The sequence below is a fragment of the Oncorhynchus mykiss genome, chromosome 12, assembly GCF_013265735.2.
Source record: "Oncorhynchus mykiss isolate Arlee chromosome 12, USDA_OmykA_1.1, whole genome shotgun sequence".
Lineage (NCBI taxonomy): Eukaryota > Metazoa > Chordata > Actinopteri > Salmoniformes > Salmonidae > Oncorhynchus > Oncorhynchus mykiss.
In genome coordinates this window covers 94,370,260-94,391,792 of record NC_048576.1, presented here as the reverse complement: position 1 = coordinate 94,391,792, position 21,533 = coordinate 94,370,260, and the positions used below count along the sequence as shown (strand labels likewise).

Sequence of the window (21,533 nt, the reverse complement as noted above, 5' to 3'; positions counted from 1 at the left end):
AATAAATTAAACAAAAGTGGTGTGTGCTTATGTATTCACCCCCTTTGTTATGAAGCCTCTAAATATGATCTGGTACAACCAATTACCTTCAGAAGTCACATAATTAGCTAAATGAAGTACACCTGTGTGCAATCTAAGTGTCTTTTATACAGGTAATGAGTTCAAACAGGTGCAGTTAATACATGTAATCAGTGGAGAACAGGGGGGGCTTCTTAAATTAAAACTGGTCTGTGAGAGCTGGAAATCTTACTAGTTGGTAGGTGATCAAATACTTATGTCAGGCAATAAAATGCTAATTAATTACTTAAAAATCATACAATGTGATTTTCTGGATTTTTGTTTTAGATTCCGTCTCTCACAGTTGAAGTGCACCTATGATAAAAAGTTACAGACCTCTACATGCTTTGTGAGTAGGAAAACCTGCAAAATCGGCAGTGTATCAAATACTTGTTCTCCCCACTGTATATATATATACACACCTGTTCTGAAAGGCCCCAGAGTCTGCAACACCACTAAGCAAGGGGCACCACAAAACAAGCAGCACTATGAAGATGAAGGAGCTTTCCAAACAGGTCCGGGACGAAGTTGTGGAGAAGTACAGATCAGGGTTGAGTTGTAAAAATTATATCTGAAACTTTGAACATCCAACGGAGCACCAGTAAATCCATAAAAAATGGAAATGGCCCTAAGCATACTGCTAAAGCAACACTCGAGTGGTTTAAGGGGGAAACATTTAAATGTCTTGGAATGGCCTAGTCAAAGCCCAGACCGCAATCCAATTGAGAATCTGTGGTATGACTTAAAGATTGATGTATACCAGTGGAATCCAACCAACTTGAAGGAGCTGGAGCAGTTTTGCCTTGAAGAATGAGCAAAAATAGAGACACCCCAAGAGACTTGCAGCTGTAATTGCTGCAAAAAAAGGGGGGGGGGGGATAATGTAGAATAATGTTTCAACAATAGGTACATATTCATGTATTCAATTGATCAATACATTCAATCCATTATCTTCTAAACAAGAAGTTATCACTTAAATGGTGTATTTTATATATCTAAATTGATTAAAATGATCCTAAATCTAATCAATAATACATTGGATAATTTCCAAGGAGTTCAAGGTAATAACTATGCATACTGTCTTGTAACAACGGTAAATGTAATAGATTTATAATGTAATAAAACTGGTATGTGTAATATCTTGTTGGTTAATATGATAAAATGTTGAATTGTTGTAGTATAACTTTTTCCATTTAATGTAATAAGTTACTTTATCAGGTGAGATACAACTTTAATGAATAATGTAATAACACCTAAACCAATGTTTTATGTGTTACCTCACTAATGTTAATGCACATACCACCCTCCACCAATTACAAACCTACACACACAATCCTATGCCCTTGTACTCGTACACAAACACACACTCTAATCATTGGTCACATACACATATTTAGCAGATGTTATTGCGGGTGTAGAAATGCTTGTGTTCCTAGCTCCAACAGTGCAGTAATATACAACAATACACACACATCTAAAAGTAAAAGATTAGAATTCTTGAAATATACACACCTGTACAATCAAATATATATATATATATATATATATACACACAGACACATTGATAAAAAATAAACTTAATGAATCTGTAGACCTTATAGTCAATGAGCCAGGGTGCTCGGTTGTCTCACTTGGGGTGAAAATGTCTCAGTGATTTGTTTTGTCCTTGGAGTTGAAAATGTGTTCTATCATACACATCAGAATGACCTGTTATTTATTTTTAAAGAAAATTATACATTTGTAACTTGTTTTGACAAGTAGTTCTGAAACATCATAAAAATGACCTTGAAAAAGTGACCAGGCTTCGTGTGGGGAGCCCCCCGACCGTACCCCCACGCCATCATGTGCTACCACCTCCACCCTGATCACCACTTCTCCGAGAAGTCATTACACGCCTCAGAGGACTTTTCAGATAGAAACATAAAATAGACAAACATACTTTGATAATGTCATGTATTTATCAGATGGATGAAACAGGACCAAAATATACATTTGGAAAAGATGAAGATCATTGAAGCAAATTAAAAAGAGTAAGGGATCAAGTATGGACCGTTGCCAGAAGAAGGTGAAGAGTGAAGAACATTTAGACTCTGACTCCAATATGATGTTAATGTTACAAGCCCATAATTGTATCAATGAATCTAGCCAAGGTAGAGAGCCTTCAGTCACCACTCAGAATACTATAAGAGGCAAGTGTCTAGGTTTACCATTATGCATTCATTAAAATACTAAGTGACAAGAGCTAATATCTTAAAATTCTGTTGTCAATTTGTTTACTGTAAAATAGCATTGTATCTGGTCAAACACAATTTTTTCTAAGGGTTGGTAACAGCCTGATTGGTCGGCTATTTGAGCCAGTAAAGGGGCTTTACTCTTCTTGGGTAGCAGAATGACTTTGGCTTCTCTCCAGGCCTGAGGGCACACGCTCTCTAGTAGGGTTAAATTGAAGATGTGGCAAATAGGAGTGGCAATATCGTCTGCTATTATCCTCAGTAATTTTCCATCTAGATTGTCAGACCCCGGTGGCTTGTCATTGTTGATAGACAATCATTTATTCACTTCTTCCACACTGATTTTATGGAATTCTAAAGTACAATTCTTGTCTGTCATAATTTGGTCCAATATACTTGGATGTGTCGTGTCAGTGTTTGTTGCTGACATGTCATCCCTTAGTTTTCTTATCTTGCCAATGAAAAAGTAATTCAAGTGGTTTGCAATATCAGTGGGCTTTGTGATGAATGAGCCATCTCTATAAGCAAATCAAATGTTATTTGTCACATACACATGGTTAGCAGATGTTAATGCGAGTGTAGCGAAATGCTTGTGATACTGCATAGTTTCCTAGCAATGCAAAGCGAGGCGGCCATCTCTGTAGGCGCCGGAAGGTCTGTTGAAAACACAGGTTTAGATGTTATGCGTTTTGTTCTACAATCTGTATCAGCTAACATCACTTCTTGTGAATTTTGAAGTATTCATGTAATAAAAAAGCACAACAATTGCAAAGGCTTCATAATTCATAAAATTCACATTAACTGTCTGCTATTATCTCATAGAACAAAATGTACTGTATAAGATCTCCTTAGCCTGTGCTGACCTTATTTTTGGTGTTCCAAAATCTTCATTTTCCCCCATTAATTTTTCCCATTGGGATGGCTGAACGAGCCAAAGGTAACTAATGTCCGAGTTTCAAGACTACAAGCTGGCAAGCTTTAAAGCTCTGTATTAAATCGACATTGACATGATTGGTTGACGGTAAGTGTATCGGTGCTTCCCGTATAAACACAAACTCCCTTCCTTGACAACTTCCTTCCAGCAGTGTGTATCAGGGACATTCCTAGATGTGAGAAGTGTGCAGGAGAACCTGAGAGAAAGGAATGTGTAGTATTGATGTAAAAAGTTGTGTGTATAAACTGTAGGGGTACACATGGTGCTGGAGATCAGATGTGTCCAGTGAGAGAAAGACAGGTTGAGGTTACCAGGATCACAGTAGTGTAGAAGGTGTTGTATGCTGATGCAGTGAAGAAAGTAGTAGAGGAAGATGGGTCCAGGGTGAGGGATCCTGAGGGCATCTCTGTGATTAGGCTGAGGTCACTAGAGGAAGATGGGTCCAGGGTGAGGGATCCTGAGAGCATCTCTGTAATTAGGCCGAGGTCAATAGAGTGAGATGGGTCCAGGGTGAAGGATCCTGAGAGGGTCTCTGTAATTAGGCCGAGGTCAATAGAGTGAGATGGGTCCAGGGTGAGGGATCCTGAGAGGATCCCTGTAATTAGGCCGAGGTCAATAGAGTGAGATGGGTCCAGGGTGAGGGATCCTGAGAGGGTCTCTGTAATTAGGCCGAGGTCAATAGAGAGTGACAGGAATAACATGCTTCAGTAAGTTTTGGCCAAGTTCATGGCCATGGTTGTCAACTGTACCACAGTAATAGAATGTAAAACACAGTGGTTAGATGTTGTGGTGGCAGCTGTTGAGAAGTACTTGGGTGTATAATATTTTACTGCATATTTACAAGGTGTTTTGAAGGATAATATCCTGTCCTCCCAGGATGCTGGCCTGGTGTTGAATTAGAGGGCCAAAGTAGTGGAATAATGATGAGGTTTTAATGGGTGTAGGGTTAGTTGGTTTTTCACAAAGTGTAATGAATTCATACTACAGAATAGTAGGCTGATACACAGCCAATACACTAGGTGGGGAAGTGCACCAATAGTCATTGTTTTGCGGACCGCCATAACACTAAAGAAGAAGAAGACCACTTCCTTCTCAACATCTCTGGATCTGGTCTGTAAAGCGGAAGAATTATAAATCAATCCAATTTTATTGGTCACATACTTGTGTTTAGCAGATGTTATAGCGGGTGTAGCGAAATGCTTGTAACACACTGACTACTTCGGAGGTTGCATTGCTGTAAATGCTGCATGGTTCGCAGCACGTATAGCTTGTAATTTGGTATTTTTTAGGCCACACTTACTGGGCCTCAGACAATTAAAACTATCTGGAATCTCGGAAGAGGACGTTGTTCCAACAGACTCTGGGGTAGAGGTAGACAACAACAGTATTTTTGGTGAATAGGGTGTTGGACGTTTTATTTACTTTAATAGATTCAAATCATATCCAGGATATTTCTGGAGTAAGATTAGGCTACATCAGACATATATTTGTCACAACGTTAGTCGAGTGTTGATATTTATATTTACGTTTGTTCTGGTCTAGCTTTATCTGAACGCGGTAACAAATAAAGTAACTAGTGTAGGCTAGCTACAGATTTACTGTCACGTTTTTTATTTGAAGAAACTTTGAAGAAAGAACGGCTTCAACGATGGATCGGGTAAGTTATGTCGACTTATTAACAGTTTTCCTACTGTGGTGTATAACATGTCTAGTTTAATCATCTTTGATCTTCCATATCCATTCGTTCCATTTGAACAAAATAAATGTAACGGATGTGAAACGGCTAGCTTAGTTAGCGGTGTGTGCGCCAAATAGCGTTTCAATCGGTGACGTCACTTGCTCTGAGACATTGAAGTAGTGGTTCCCCTTGCTCTGCTAGGGCCGCGGCTTTTGTGGGTAACGATGCTTCGTGGGTGTGCAGAGAGTCCCTGGTTCGCGCCCGGGTATGGGCGAGGGACGGTCTAAAGTTATACTGTTTCATAAACAATGGTGGTAATAAACACGTGGGATATTTTGTCCTTCAGCAAAGTAGCCTACTAGCCTAAAGCACACAGATTGACACAAGACAATGCGCAACGAGCAGGTAAAGTCAGAACCATGGAGAAATAATAAGGGCAAAGCTACAACTTGCAGTAGTGGTGTGTAGGTAAAAATCACCAGGGAAGAAAGCCAGAAAAATAGCCATATTACATGTTGTGATCATTGCGTTGTTATAACCTGTTAGTTCATATGCCTTGACTCAGCTGAGACAAGAAGACAGTGGCAGAATACATTCAACCAGACCTTTGTTACATCATAAAACTAGAGAGCAACATCTGTCCTGTTAAATTCACAAAAAATGTTGCATGTAACAGTTGCATGACCTTCAGAATGGTCGAGCAAGTGAATGTTTTCTGAATACTAAACAGCTATTGATTTAGAGTTACCGCAAGTCGAAAAGGAAACAGGTGCTTCCTCCACTATATCAATCTGGACACCACTGAAGTACATGAAATCAATTCCCAACACGTCAGGAAAAGCAAGGTTCTTGGTTTGTAGGATAACCAAAGGAATCACATAGGAGCGGTTACACAGGCGGAACTCTACCTCACTCCATCCAAGTGGTCGTCTAGCCTCACCATCAGCCAGAGAGTGGACCTTCTGTCCACGGCTTCAAGTTGTATTGTGGGCCTTTAACCTCCTTCCACAGTTTCTCATTGAGCAGTGTGTAGGATGACCCGGTATCCAAGATGGCTCTTCCTGTCCATGGGCCTATGGACAGGGGTAACACCAGTTGGTGCGGTATTAACTGAAAGGAAGGGGATGTCGATGGGGGGGGGGGGGCGTAGGCAGTGACTCTTGGGGTTTCAGCTCTGGTTAAAGCACCCAGAGTAGGATGGTGATTCCTGTGAAAATAGTTAGGTGTGTTGGCCTGTTGTGATTTCTGGTTTCTGGAAGGGTTTACTTGATACGGTCTTGGACATGTAGCTGAAGAATGTCCCTTTTGGCTACATCTCCAACAGAACATGAGAGGGGTCTTGGCTGGAGACTCTAGCTGTTGTTGATAGTCTGTCTTGGGTAACTGTTAGGGTGTCTGTTTCTTTCTCTGGTCATATTGCTGTTGGCATTCTCTGTCCTTCTCAAACTGCTGTCCCAAGCGAACCAGTCCATCGACAGTGGTGACTCGTTCTCGGAGTTGACTGGCTAGTAGTGGGTTGATGTCATTAAATTGATCTTGAAGAACCTCTTCCTCCTCAATGCCAGGTTTCCACCTTCTGCACAGGGAGTGGTAACCGTATGCAAAGTCACGGATACTCTTTCTCGCTTTGCACTCGATTCCTGACTCTGTCTGCCAGCTCATCTGTGTAGTCCTCAGACAGAAATGCAGAGGAAAACTTGGCCTCAAAGTCAGCCCAGGAGGTAGTGGTGAGACGTGCCACATCCCACCAGTCGAGCTGTCCCATGCAACACAGTCCTCAATGTGGCAAGGAGTTCTTCGTCAGCCAAGGGATTGAGGGCAAGAAAGTCTCGACATCTTTCTAGATACATTAGCGGTTCAGGACTGTCATCTTTTTTTCCCCAAAGGTGGGAAATTGCAATTTAATGGGCATCGCCCCCACATGACGTCTACTCAATTCACCATGAACAAACGAGCTAGGAGGGATTGAGGAAGTAGGGGGGGGGGGGCGTTATCGGACAATGAAAATGAACACCAGGATGCATGGTGGATTGCATCCTGCAAGGGGTGGCTGCAGCATGGCCTGGTCTTGGCTGTTCAGAGGTGCCAGCTTGGCCCTCAGTGGTCTGAACTGAAGTGGACACCAGAGAAACTCTGTGTAAGGAGTTGTGCCTAATGGAGGCCATGTCCACAGACACGTCATCCAACATTTTAACACAATTAGAGAGTTCTGTCTGCAAGTGGTCTACAGTGTTAACCATGGGAGAAAAAAACAGAATTAACGTCCTTGAGGACCTCAGTGTGATGATGTTGCAGGCGCCATTGGAGAGTGGCAGTGAGTTGGTTTCGTTGGTAGTCAAACTGCCTGTCCATGGCACCAGTCATTTCCCGTCTTCCACTCTCACTGAGCTCTGTCAGCATGTGGGTTAGAGTGCTCAGTGAGTTTCTGAATTCCATGGCACTCTGTTGCTCTTCCCTCAGACATTTGAAATTATGGTGGATAAGAGTTTGGAGATGTTGTTGAGTCCGACGAATATCAAGGATGTCACCTTGAAGTTGTAAGACTACAACCTCTGGAGATAAACCAGACAATGGAGGAAGGTTGGGTGTCAGAGGGAGGGCTAGCTCAGTACTTCCACACAGATCCATGTCAATAAGTGAGTAACTGGTGTGGGAGAAATTAGGTACATATATGGATAAATATACTGTCCTATATAAAAGAGGGATGCATTTGCCATTCTGGTAAGGTACATTGTCTATTGTATAGGACAGGAAGCCAGAGTGGGGCCATGGGAGAGGGCAATACCTAGGGCAGCTGGACATACAAAGATCAGAGGTTATCTAAGGACGGGGGGTTCAGCCAAAGGACCAATTGATGGATTACAGACATCAATCACATCACAGGAGACAAGTCTGTTTGATCTTAGACAACCATATGAAGAGAAGGCGACCAGAACAGCTAGGCACCCTAAAGCTAAAGGAGATGAAAGACACCAAAAGGGACACATGGAGTTAATTACAGGGTATGAACACAGGCCACAGGAAAGGGGAATGTATAGTATTTTTAGTATAGCTGAGCATGCTAAAAACAGAAGAGACACATAGTCTGCTGACCCTAGATAACACACAAACAGGAGAACGCATTAAGCTGAGTGAAGGGTCAAAGCAAGGGTCTTGTCACCATTAGGATCTAATGGAAAGCAGATGGGGGCGTTATTGGGCTGAACAAGCAGGAAGCACGGATTGGGATGTAACTTCATTTGCATATGGGAGGGACTTATATGGTAGGTGTATAACTCAGAGCGAGGGCTCTGAAAAAGTGTGTGTGTTCCGCGGACCGCTCCGGCTTATGATACTGTTGTATTAAAAGTCTATATTGATTTTCACAAAGTTCTTGGTTGTGTCATACTTGAACCGATTTGCCACTACACTGGTTAGACCTCCTGTGGCCTGTGGTCCAGACCGAGCATTCAGATTCCTAGGGCTCTGGCCCAAATCAACTCCATTATCTCCATTCACATTATGATTTGTATTGTCAGCTTGATGGTCAGAATGGCCCTGTGTATTCCCATTGACAGGTATGACATGGATGAGCACATTATCTTGGGGTGAATCCATTGTTTTAATTCCACACAAAAGATTTGCTTTGGTTAGTTCTCAATGTTGAGCTGTCCCATCTGGGGTGCCATTTTTTATGTAACGGTTTTGACTTGGTTATTATTTATAGGGGTGCCAGGTAGGTTGTGCCTACCAGAGAAAACATTGGTTTCTCCTTTTGGTTTGGGAGGGAATGAGTCCCATCTGGTCCGTCAAGTCTACACCAATACAAAGGACTTATGTTAAAGTCATGGAAATCAACTTTTCATAAACCCTTAAAACATTGGAAAGAACTTCAAAAAAAACTACTATATTCTTATGCGTGGGTTGTATTAGCAACACCAATGATTACACACACATATAATAATATCACAATGAGTTCTGGTTCCTCCAGAAATGTCCTGTACCTCGGGCATAAAGAGTCCAGCCCGGTAAAGGAGTTCAGGGAACTCCAGTGACCTTAGTCACGCGATGTTTGTCCGTTCATTCAAGTGTAGCGTAAACCCAGTATTAATCATACAATCAATATAACAATTATTTTACCACAGAACTTTAAAGCGTATCAACTCTTACTAAGTCCTCAACTACAACTAACTACATAAATCATCACAGTATACCTCACATCAAAACAAATGAAATACCGTATACAAAAAGGTTGTAGTCAGTCGGTCAGTCAGACAATCCAATCCGCCAACAGATCTCCAGCGGAGAAAGGCCACGAAAAACGGAGAGGTGTAGTCCACGGACACAAAGAGTGGATCCGATCCTGGGTAAACTCTATTAGGCTACAAAACACACGTTTAACGGCAACAAAACAACCGGAATAGAGAAGCTTCAGAACTGAGGGTTGAACACATCCTCATTCCCGTCTCCATCACAACCCCACTTTTGCGCAGCTGATGCTGGCTATTTAATTGGCAATTAAAGGGAAAGCACCCTATTGGAAGGAGAAACACTGAGACGGTTCAGAAAAATTCAGGGCCGTCACAACATGCCACAATACCCCTATATCTGATGGTTTCTTCTATGTATGTACTGTATATGGATACTGAAACTATGAGACTGACATTTTTCTCAACATGCTCCAAGTGGGATAACTAGCAGCAGTAGTTCTGGTGTTTAGATTTTTCATCACTGGTTATTTGAACAACATGATTTAGCAGGTGTTACCATCTTTCACACCTTGGAAAGGGAGGCGACATCTACATCTTGAAAGAGGGGGTGGAGCTTTTCGTTTCTGTTCTGCTCTTTGTTCTACCGTCAAGTTTTATACGTTTTTAAATTTTGTAAAAAATATTCCAATTCTATTTTGAAAAATTTGCCAAAGTGAAATATACAAGACATTTGTGGAAAGTAGTGAACGGTTACACACTTCAGGAGAAAGGAGGTATTATAAGGATGCAGCCATCAATCAGAGATTTAGACTAAAGTAATCAAATGTTTGGTCTAATGATATTCTATGTACAATACTTCCTGTGGTCACCAGGACAGAGCTAGTCCGTCCCCCTCCACCCTGCCGGAGTCCCCTGGTCACAACTCTCCTGGTAGCGCCTTACTGCTGGATCTGAAGAGGGTTTCTGTGCTGCTGGTCGACTGCAGGAAAACAGCAGGGCAGAGTGGAACTGTGAGAGAAGGACAGGAGGAGGGAGATTTGATTTCATCAAGTAAGAACAATGGGGGGTGTGGATTAGACTACAATCTGCTTCTGCAACTTCTGTTAATTGATTGATAAACAGTAAACACTCAGTGGCCAGTAAATTGTCGCTCCAGTTTCATGAATGGAGGGGGTTGTACCTAAAAAACTGGCCAATGAGTGTATATTGATAAGGGCAGCAGGTAGGTTAGTGGTTTAGAGCGTTGGGCCACTAATAAAGGTTGCTGGTTCAAATCTCTGAGCCGACAAGGTAAAAAATCTGTCTGCTCTTGAGCAAGGTACTTAACCCTGATTGCTCCTGTAAGTCGCTTTGGATAAGAGCGTCTGCTAAATAACAAATACTTTTTACAAAAATAATACTATATATGGACCTGTATTTCAAAAACCTAGTTATTCAATGTCTTTGTTTCACAGGGGACATACACTGTTGTTCTCTCAGCGGGAGGGGCTTATCATCTGGGGAGCCTCAACATCCTGTTGCTGACGAGACAGAGAAGAGTCTCTCCAGATTAGAACACCCCACGAAACACCAGCAGGGACATACAGGGAAGAAACCTCACCACTGCTGCTCTGACTGTGGGAAGAGTTTCACAAGCCAGAGTGGCTTCATTATTCACTGTGATCAGTGTGGGAAGAGTTTTGCTGCATCTAACACCTTCAAATCTAATGTAAGAATTCATACAGGGGAGAAGCCTTACCCCTGCCTTGATTGTGGGAAAAGCTTTGCTCGTGCAGGAACCTTAACTGTACACCAGCGTGTACACACTGGAGAGAAGCCTTATAGTTGTGATCAGTGTGGGAAGAGCTTCAATCAGTCAGGCAGCCTGACTACACACCAGCGTGTACACACAGGAGAGAAACCTTATAGTTGTGATCAGTGTGGGAAGAGCTTCAATCATTTAGGCAACCTGACTACACACCAGCGAACACACACAGGAGAGAAGCCTTATAGTTGTGATCAGTGTGGGAAGAGCTTTGCTGTATCAGAAACACTAACTAGACACCAGCGAATACACACTGGAGAGAAGCCTTATAACTGTGGTCAGTGTGGAAAGAGCTTTGCTGGAGTTTCGTCCCTGACTGCACACCAGCAAACTCACACTGGAGAAAAGCCTTACAGCTGTGATCAGTGTGGGAAGAGCTTTGTTATAGTTTCCTCCCTGATTACACACCAGCGAACTCACACTGGAGAAAAGCCTTACAGCTGTGGTCAGTGTGGGAAGAGCTTTGCTGTAGCTTCCACCCTGATTACACACCAGCGAACTCACACTGGAGTGAAGCCTTATAGCTGTGATCAGTGTGGGAAGAGCTTTGCTGCAGCTTCCGCCCTGATTATACACCAGCGAACTCACACTGGAGTGAAGCCTTATAGCTGTGATCAGTGTGGGAAGAGCTTTGCTGCAGCTTCCGCCCTGATTATACACCAGCGAACACACACAGGAGAGAAACCTTATAGCTGTGATCAGTGTGGGAAGAGCTTCAAACATTCAGGCAGCCTGACTACACACCAGCGAACACACACAGGAGTGAAGCCTTATAGCTGTGATCAGTGTGGAAAGAGCTTCAAACATTCAGGCAACCTAACTACACACCAGCGAACACACACAGGAGAGAAGCCTTATAGTTGTGATCAGTGTGGGAAGAGCTTTGCTGTATCAGATAGACTAACTAGACACCAGCGAATACACACTGGAGAGAAGCCTTATGACTGTGGTCAGTGTGGAAAGAGCTTTGCTAGAGTTTCCTCCCTGACTGCACACCAGCAAACTCACACTGGAGAAAAGCCTTACAGCTGTGATCAGTGTGGGAAGAGCTTTGTTATAGTTTCCTCCCTGACTGCACACCAGCGAACTCACACTGGAGAAAAGCCTTACAGCTGTGGTCAGTGTGGGAAGAGCTTTGCTGTAGCTTCCTCCCTGACTGCACACCAGCGAACTCACACTGGAGTGAAGCCTTATAGCTGTGATCAGTGTGGGAAGAGCTTTGCTGTATCAGAAAAACTAACTAGACACCAGCGGATACACACAGGAGAGAAACCTTATAGATGTGATCATTGTGGAAAGAGCTTTGCTCAATCAGAAAAACTAACTAGACACCAGCGGATACACACAGGAGAGAAGCCTTATACCTGTGATCATTGTGGAAAGAGCTTTGCTCAATCAGATAACCTGTATTCACACCAGCGGATACACACTGGAGAGAAGCCTTATAGCTGTGATCAGTGTGGGAAGAGCTTTGCTCTAGCTTCCACCCTGACTAGACACCACAGAACACACACTGGAGAGAAGCCGTATAGCTGTTATCAGTGTGGGAAGAGCTTTGCTCTAGCTTCCCACCTGACTGCACACCACAGAATACACACAGGAGTGAAGCCTTATAGTTGTGATCAGTGTGGAAGGGGCTTTTCTCAATCAGTAACCTGGAATATACACCAGCGAACACACACAGGAGAGAAGCCTTATAGCTGTGTTCAGTGTGGAAAGAGCTTTGCTGTATTTTCCTCCCTGTCTACACACCAGCGAACACACACTGGAGAGAAGCCTTATAGCTGTGATCAGTGTGGGAAGAGCTTTGCTGCAGGTTCCACCCTAACTAGACACCAGCGAACACACACTGGAGAGAAACCTTATTAGCTGTGATCATTGTGGAAAGAGCTTTAATCAGTCACTGGCCCTGAAATCACACAAGCAAACACACACTGGTGAGAAAGAAGCCTTATATCTGTGATCAGTGTGAGAAGCGTTTCAGTCAGTTATGGACCCTTTATTCACACCAGTGAAGCTCTGTTTATTTAGGGCCAATGAGAAAGAAACAGAAAGCACAAACTTGCTGTAATTAGATAACCTGAATTCACACCAGCGAATACACGCTGGAGAGAAGCCTTATAGCTGTGTTTCATCTCCCTCCTTTCTGGCACAGTTTCCAGATCCCTAAATAAACTATAAAATCAAATGTATTTATATAGCCCTTCTTACATCAGCTGATATCTCAAAGTGCTGTACAGAAACCCAGCCTAAAACCCCAAACAGCAAGCAATGCAGGATCATTAGAAAACATCTAGTGAACAGTCATATCCATCTCCCATTCTTAAACAGTTGACTTAGTCTGATCACCATGGTAACCTCTGTGCAGCATAATATGCAGCTCTGATCTAGGATCAGGTCTCCCTTGTGTCTATGTAATATCACACATTGATCTAAATGGATAAATGTTCTCATAGGAAATGTTATAGGGAACTTGTGTGTGTGGGGGGGGGGGGGGGGGGGGGGGATAATTGTATCTTCTTTCATGTACTCATGATAATACTATTATTAAATGTCATTATGTAGAATAATGTTTCAACAATAGGTGTATATTCATGTATTCAATTGATCAATACATTCAATCCAATTATCTTCTAAACAAGAAGTTATCACTTAAATGGTGTATTTTATATATCTATATTGATTAAAATGATCCTAAATCTAATCAATAATACATTGGATAATTATTTCCATGAGTTCAAGGCAAGGTCTATGTATACTGTGTCTTGTAACAACGGTTAATGTAATAACTTTTAGATTTATAATGTAATAAAGCCGGTAAATGTAACATCTTGTTGGTTAATATGATAAAATGTTGTCTAATAACCTTTTCCACTTAATGTAATAAGTTATTGGTATCAGGTTACAACTTTTTTTTATGAATAACGTAATAACTTAAACCGATCATGTAATAACACCTAAACCAATGTTTAATGTGTTACTTCACCAATGTTAATGCACATACCACCCTCCACCAATAACAAACCCACACACACAAACCTATGCCCTTGTACTTGTACACAAACAAGCACACAGTTATATGATAAAAAATAAATAAATGAAATAACAATTCATCGGTAGTTCTTATATTCAATGGGGCGGCAGGGTAGCCTAGTGGTTAGAGCGTTGCAAGTTCAAACCCCCGAGCTGACAAGGTACAAATCTGTCTAACTGCCCCTGAACAGGCAGTTAACCCACTGTTCCTAGGCCGTCATTGAAAATAAGAATTTGTTCTTAACTGACTTGCATGGTTAAATAAAGGAAAAAAATAAATGAGACAGGGGGCTCGGTTGGGCAAGAAGAAGGAGGATTGGGAAACTGCAAATAACAATCTGAACTCCGCCTAGCAGAAACATCTTTGAATTTGCAAATATTAATTATTAGTTTATATTGTAATAAAGTTAAGGGATGTCACCCTGCGAGGGGTGAACCATAGTAGGGGATATAAAGAGAACACCATCTTGAGAACTGAGTGTCTTGTTTGTAAATTGCTGTAAGTGTAAACTCCGGGTTGCAAACCATATTAAACAAACTAACCTCTGATTCCTGTGGTCACTTGTGGTCTGTGGTCACGCCCTATAAAGGCATCTAACCATGAGCTCATTTGAAAGACAACAGCAAAGAATTTCTCTAACCAAGCTGTTTTTGTTGTTTCTATCACCTTAGATTTGTGATTTTTGATTTTATTTGCAAATATAAAAACAATACAACCACACGTGGACATAAATCATTTACTATCATTCAGGATGATTCTAAAACAGTGAAACATGTAATGTACCGTTTAAATAGATTCATGATATAATACAAAAGTATTTTCTAGCATAATGACTCCCTAAACCGCCTCACCCACTTGAAGAGAGGTGTTGATGACTATGTACAGTAGATGGCGGCACCTCTTAAACACCACAGAAGAAGCCGGAAAGCATCAACAGGAAGTACTTTGTTACCATCCTCTATCTAGTTTTCAAACCAAACACATTTCCACAGGATTTGCAGGATGTTTCTAATGTAAGATTAGTCTAAATGAGACGTTCGTTTGTCACAACTGAAATGGAGTTTTGATATTTATAAAGTTGTGGTCTAGCTTTTCTTTATCTGAACGCTGTGACTAAGAAAGTAACTGTAGCATACACATTTAGTGTCGTTTTAATTTTTTTTAGAAAGAATACAGTAACGTCAGCTTCCACGATGGATCAGGTAAGTTTGGTTGACTTGTATTAATAGTTTACCTATTGTGGTGTTTTAAATGTCTAGGTCCAGTTTTCACGTGTGATCCTCCACATCCATGAGTTCGATTTGAACAGCAGGAGAAAAGAAACCATGGTGGTAATTTCAGCCAAGTAGCCTACTAGCTCATCGCACACAGATTGATGATACAAGGCAATGCTCAACCGGCAGGTCAAGTCAGAACCAGGGAGAAATAATTAGGCATCGCCTACACCAATTATGTATCGGTTAACTTCTTTGAACACCTCAAATTGTTTCTTCAGATGTCAATTCGATCACACAGCGTTTATACACTAATTTGTTGCGCCCAAATAAAGAAAACGACCATTGAAAATAGGTGATTTTTGTTGCTAGGCTACCAGTTACGGTGCTTTTAGCTTGTGTTTGCGCGCGTCTTTATGCGGAAGTAACACAACAATGATAGCTAGTGTCGAAGAATGATATGGAGTTAATTTTAGTCAAATTATTGAGCATATCCTCCGCGCAAATAAGCATCAGAAATTGTCCTTATTTAGCATATCAAGACCCTGATGTGGACCTCAGTCTAGAGCTTAAAATATACAATGTAGGCCTACTGTCATTATTTGTCGTCCTATTGAGAAAATAAGATGTCCACATAGGCCTATCACAGGATATTGAATGATTCCATATCCGCCCATAGGAAATGTCCATGTGTGATATTCAGAGTAATCACAATATCATATGTCTAAAAGAAAATAGTTTTGATATATCGTTTTTTTACATTAGAACTTGAAAAAACATTGGAACAACGACATCTGGATTGTTTTGAAACAGTTGAAGTCGGAAGTTTACATCCACCTTATCCAAATACATTTGAACTCAGTCTTTCACAATTCCTGACATTTAATCCCAGTAAAAATTCCCAGTTTTAGGTCAGTTAGGATCACCACTTTATTTAAGAATGTGACATTTCAGAATAATAGTAGAGAGAATGATTTATCAGCTTTTATTTATTTTGTCACATTCCAAGTGAGTCAGAGGTTTACATACCCTCAATTAGTATTTGGTAGCATTGCCTTTAACTTGTTTAACGTGGGTCAAACGTTTCGGGTAGCCTTCCACAAGCTTCCCACAATAAGTTGAGTGAATTTTGGCCCATTCCACCTGACAGAGCTGGTGTAACTGAATCAGGTTTGTTGGCCTCCTTGCTCGCACACACTTTTTCAGTTCTGCCCACAAATTTTCTATAGGATTGAGGTCAGCGCTTTGTGATGGCCACTCCAATACCTTGACTTGTTGTCCTTAAGCTATTTTGCCACAACTTTGGAAGTATGCTTGGGGTCATTGTCCATTTGGAAGACCCATTTGCGACCAAGCTTTAACTTCCTGACTGATCAAATCAAATTTATTTATATAGCCCTTCGTACATCAGCTGATATCTCAAAGTGCTGTACAGAAACCCAGCCTAAAACCCAAAAACAGCAAGCAATGCAGGTGTAGAAGCACGGTGGCTAGGAAAAACTCCCTAGAAAGGCCAAAACCTAGGAAGAAACCTAGAGAGGAACCAGGCTATGTGGGGTGGCCAGTCCTCTTCTGGCTGTGCCGGGTGGAGATTATAACAGAACATGGCCAAGATGTTCAAATGTTCATAAATGACCAGCATGGTCGAATAATAATAAGGCAGAACAGTTGAAACTGGAGCAGCAGCACGGCCAGGTGGACTGGGAACAGCAAGGAGTCATCATGTCAGGTAGTCCTGGGGCATGGTCCTAGGGCTCAGGTCCTCTGAGAGAGAGAAAGAAAGAGAGAAGGAGATAATTAGAAAACGCACACTTAGATTCACACAGGACACCGAATAGGACAGGAGAAGTACTCCAGATATAACAAACTGACCCTAGCCCCCCCCCGACACAAACTACTGCAGCATAAATACTGGAGGCTGAGACAGGAGGGGTCAGGAGACACTGTGGCCCCATCCGAGGACACCCCTGGACAGGGCCATACAGGAAGGATATAACCCCCGATATAACCCCCTTGTCCCCGAGCTGACAAGGTAAAAATCTGTTGTTCTGCCCCTGAACAAGGCAGTTAACCCACTGTTCTTAGGCCGTCATTGAAACTAAAAATGTGTTCTTAACTGACTTGCCTAGTTAAATAAAGGTTAAGAAAATACATCATAATGAGCAGCAGTAGGTCAGGTGTTTAGGTTTTCCTCTGGTTATTTTGACAAATCACGATTTGGCAGGTGTTGGCGTCCTCCTCGTTTCATCATCTCTCCTAAAACGTATTAACCCAGAACTGAATAGAGCGGCTGACCAATTACGTGAGACATTAGTTCTGGGTTAACCAAGACTAACTCAGGGGTGAACGATGTGTTCAACTCCAATGAATGCTCAATCAAAGGTTCTGAACATAAGACAGAGGGGCATTACAAGGACCACTTCCATTTTGAAAAAGTGATTAGGAAAAAAAATTGTACATTTGTGGAAAGTAGTGAACGGTTGGTTACACACTTCAGGAGAAAGGAGGTATTATAAGGATGCACCAGTCAGCTATAGAATACAATAATCAAATGTTTTGTCTGATGATGTTCTATGTACAATACTTCCTGTGGTCTCCAGGACAGAGCTAGCCCGTCCCCCTCCACCCTGACGGAGTCCCCTGGTCACAACTCTCCTGGTAACGCCTTACTGATGGATCTGAAGAGGGTGTCTGTGTGGCTGGTCGACTGCAGGAAAACAGCAGGGCAGAGTGGAACTGTGAGAGAAGGACACGAGGAGGGAGATGGAGATTTGATTTCATCAAGTAAGAACAATGGGGTGTGGATCAGACTACAATCTGATTCTACAACTTCTGTTAATTGATTGATAAACAGTAAACACTCAGTGGCCAGTAAATTGTCGCTCCAGTTTCATGAATGGAGGGGGTTGTACCTAATAAACTGGCCAATGAGTGTATATTGATAAGGGCAGCAGGTAGGTTAGTGGTTTAGAGCGTTGGGCCACTAATAAAGGTTGCTGGTTCAAATCTCTGAGCCGACAAGGTGAAAAATCTGTCTGCGCTTGAGCAAGGTACTTAACCCTAATTGCTCCTGTAAGTCTGCTAAATAGTATGTGTTTATGGACTCATATTGACAACCCAGTTATTCAATGTCTTTGTTTCACAGGGGACACCCCTAAGTGTTGTTCTCTCAGTGGGAGGGGCTTATCATCTGGGGAGCCTCAACAACATCCTGTTGCTGACGAGACAGAGAAGAGTCTCTCCAGATCAGAACATCTCAAGAAACACCAGCAGAGACGTACAGGGAAGAAACCTCACCACTGCTGCTCTGACTTTGGGAAGAGTTTCACAAGCCAGAGTGGCTTCATTATTCAGTGTGGGAAGAGTTTTGCTTCTTCTAACACCTTCAAATCTAATGTAAGAATTCATACAGGGGAGAAGCCTTACCCCTGCCTTGATTGTGGGAAAAGCTTTGTTAGTGCAGGAGTCCTAACCATACACCAGCGGACACACACTGGAGTGAAGCCTTATAGCTGTGATCAGTGTGGGAAGAGCTTCAATCAGTCAGTCCACCTGACTACACACCAGCGAACACACTCTGGAGTGAAGCCTTATAGCTGTGATCAGTGTGGGAAGAGCTTCGTTCAGTCAGTCCACCTGACCACACACCAGCGAACACACAGTGGAGAGAAGCCTTATAGCTGTGATCAGTGTGGGAAGAGCTTCGTTCAGTCAGTCCACCTGACTACACACCAGCGAACACACACTGGAGAGAAGCCTTATAGCTGTGATCAGTGTGGAAAGAGCTTTGCTGTATCAGAAAAACTAACCATACACCAGCGAACACACACTGGAGAGAAGCCTTACAGCTGTGATCAGTGTGGAAGGGGCTTTTCTCAATCAGTAACCCGGAATAAACACCAGCGAATACACACAGGAGAGAAGCCTTATAGCTGTGATCAGTGTGGAAAGAGCTTTGCTGTATCAGAAAAACTAACTATACACCAGCGAATACACACAGGAGAGAAGCCTTATAGCTGTGATCACTGTGGGAAGAGCTTTGCTGTAGTTTCCTCCCTGATTAGACACCAGGTAACACACACTGGAGTGAGAACTTATGTCTGTCTATGTGGGAAGAGCTTTGGTCTAGCTTCCTCCCTTACTATACACCAGCGAACACACACTGGAGAGAAGCCTTATAGCTGTGATCATTGTGGAAGGGGCTTTTCTCAATCAGTAAACCGGAATATACACCAGCGAACACACACAGGAGAGAAGCCTTACAGCTGTGATCATTGTGGAAAGAGCTTTGCTCTAGCTTCCACCCTGACTGCACACCAGCGAACACACACTGGGGAGAAGCCTTATAGCTGTGATCAGTGTGGAAAGAGCTTCAATCAGGCATGCAACCTGACTAAACACCAGCGAACACACACTGGAGAGAAAGAAGCCTTATATCTGTGATCAGTGTGGGAAGCGTTTCAGTCAGTTATGGACCCTTTATTCACACCAGTGAACACACACTGGAGAAGGAATCTTATGTCTGTCTAGGTGGGAAGAGCTTTGTTTATTTAGGGCCAATGAGAAAACACCAGAAAACACAAACATGCTGTATTTCATCTTCCTCCCATCTGGCACCGGTTCCAGATCCCTAAATAAAGGATCAGTAGAAAACATCTAGTGAACAGTCGTATCCATCTCCCATTCTTAACTCTTTGGGATAGCGGGATGCCTCGTCAACATCCGGTGAAATTGCAGATCGCGAAATTCAAAATGACAGAAATAGAACTACTAACATTCATGAAAATACATGTATCATACATCAAAATAAAGCTTAACTTCTTTTTAATCCAGCCACTGCGTCAGATTTCAAAAAGGCTTTACGGCGAAAGCAGACCACCATGTGAGGACAGTGCCCCACATACAAAAGCATGAAAAACAATTTCAAGCCAAGTAGAGGAGTCAAGAAAGTCAGAAATAGCGATAAAATGAATCACTTACCTTTGAAGATCTTCAGCTGGTTGCAATCATAAGAGTCCCAGAAACATCACAAATGGCGCTTTTGTTCGATAAAGTCCTTTATATTAAAAAAAGTTAGTTTAGCTGACGCGCTTGACTCAGTAATCCACCAGTTTCCCTCGTTGAAAAATGCAAACAAAAGTTCTAAAAGCTATTGGCAAACTTTGTCGAAACTAGTCAAACAACGTGTCTATATCATCCTCAGGTTGTCTGAAATGTAAATAAACTATAATATTTCATACGGAAAGGACTGTGTTCAATTTGAACATCAAATTAGCAAGAGCGTACCTTCCTCATTGCGCGCAAAACCACTGATGTGACCCTAGCAGTCACCAGACTCTAAGTCAAAATACTAATTCATTTTTCAAAACAATAGCCTCAAAACCTTGAATAAAGACAGTTGACAGCTAGTAGAAGCTATATCAATTGCAATCTGGTGGATGGACATAGGGGTTTTCTATAGCTTTACAAAATAAAAGCCTGTGATTTGAATTTCTTTTTTTTCTGGTTGGATTTTCTTTGTGTTTTTGCCAGCCATGTCAGTTCTGTTTTCCTCACAGACATTATTTTGACAGTTTTGGAAACTTTAGAGTGTTTGGGCCTGAGAAAGTGGGCCTGAGCAACAGGCAGTTTACTTTGGGCACGTTTTTCATTCAAACGTCTCAATACTGCCCCCGTTCCCATAAAGGTTAAACAGTTGCCTTAGTCTGATCACCATGGTAACCTCTGTGGAGCATAATATGCAGCTCTGATCTAGCATCAGGTCTCCACTGTGTCTATGTAATATCACACATTGGGCTCTAAATGGATAAATGTTATGATAACATGTCATAGTGAACCTGTGTGTGGGGGAAATGATTAATACATTCAATCCATTATCTTCTAAACAAGAAGTTATCACTTAAATTGTATATTTTATAAATCTATATTGATTTCAAATTCTCCTTATTACATTTATAATGTAATAAAACTGGTAAATGTAATATCTTGTTGGTTAATGATAAAATGTTGAATTGTTGTCGTAATAACTTTTCCACTTACTGTAATAAGTTACGTTACCAGTCAGGTGAGTAACAACTTTTTAAATGAATAACATAATGACTTTAACCGATCATGTAATAACACCTAAACCAATGTTTAATGTGTTACTACACTAATGTTAATGCACATACCACCCTCCACCAATTTCAAACCCACACACACACACACACCTATGCCCTTGTACTCACACACAAATACACACACAAGCACACAGTTAGACACACATTGATAAAGAAAAAATAATAATGAATGAATCTGTATTTTGAATTGTCAATGAGACAGGGGGCTCGGTCGGGCAAGAGGAAGAAGGATTGGGAAACTAATTGCAAGTAATAATAACCTGAAAAATCTT

At 41.8% G+C, this 21,533-nt stretch overlaps 1 protein-coding gene and 1 pseudogene across 4 annotated transcripts; both read left to right on the top strand.

Moving 5' to 3' along the window:
- The first annotated feature begins 4,009 nt into the window (after positions 1-4,009).
- Positions 4,010-13,129, top strand: LOC118937793 (annotated as a pseudogene).
- Positions 13,130-14,825: 1,696 nt separating this feature from the next.
- Positions 14,826-20,955, top strand: LOC110513417 (zinc finger protein 2 homolog). Of its 4 annotated transcripts, XM_036939273.1 has the most exons (5): positions 14,843-14,941; positions 15,094-15,130; positions 15,188-15,259; positions 17,743-17,926; positions 18,288-20,955. In XM_036939273.1, the coding sequence occupies exons 1-5, from the start codon at positions 14,931-14,933 to the stop codon at positions 19,583-19,585; spliced, it is 1,602 nt and encodes a 533-aa protein (XP_036795168.1). In that variant the 5' UTR covers positions 14,843-14,930; the 3' UTR covers positions 19,586-20,955. The 4 variants fall into 4 exon arrangements, with proteins under 4 accessions (XP_036795169.1, XP_036795170.1, XP_036795171.1 ...); XM_036939274.1 differs by having other exon boundaries at positions 14,826-15,130; XM_036939275.1 differs by lacking the exon at positions 15,188-15,259 and having other exon boundaries at positions 14,827-14,941.
- Positions 20,956-21,533: the final 578 nt, after the last annotated feature.

Coding starts and splice junctions, on each gene's coding strand:
- LOC110513417 (XM_036939273.1), top strand. Junction 15,131..15,187: donor CAGCTTCCACGATGGATCAG/GTAAGTTTGGTT, acceptor TTAAATGTCTAG/GTCCAGTTTTCACGTGTGAT. Junction 17,927..18,287: donor TGGAGATTTGATTTCATCAA/GTAAGAACAATG, acceptor TTTGTTTCACAG/GGGACACCCCTAAGTGTTGT.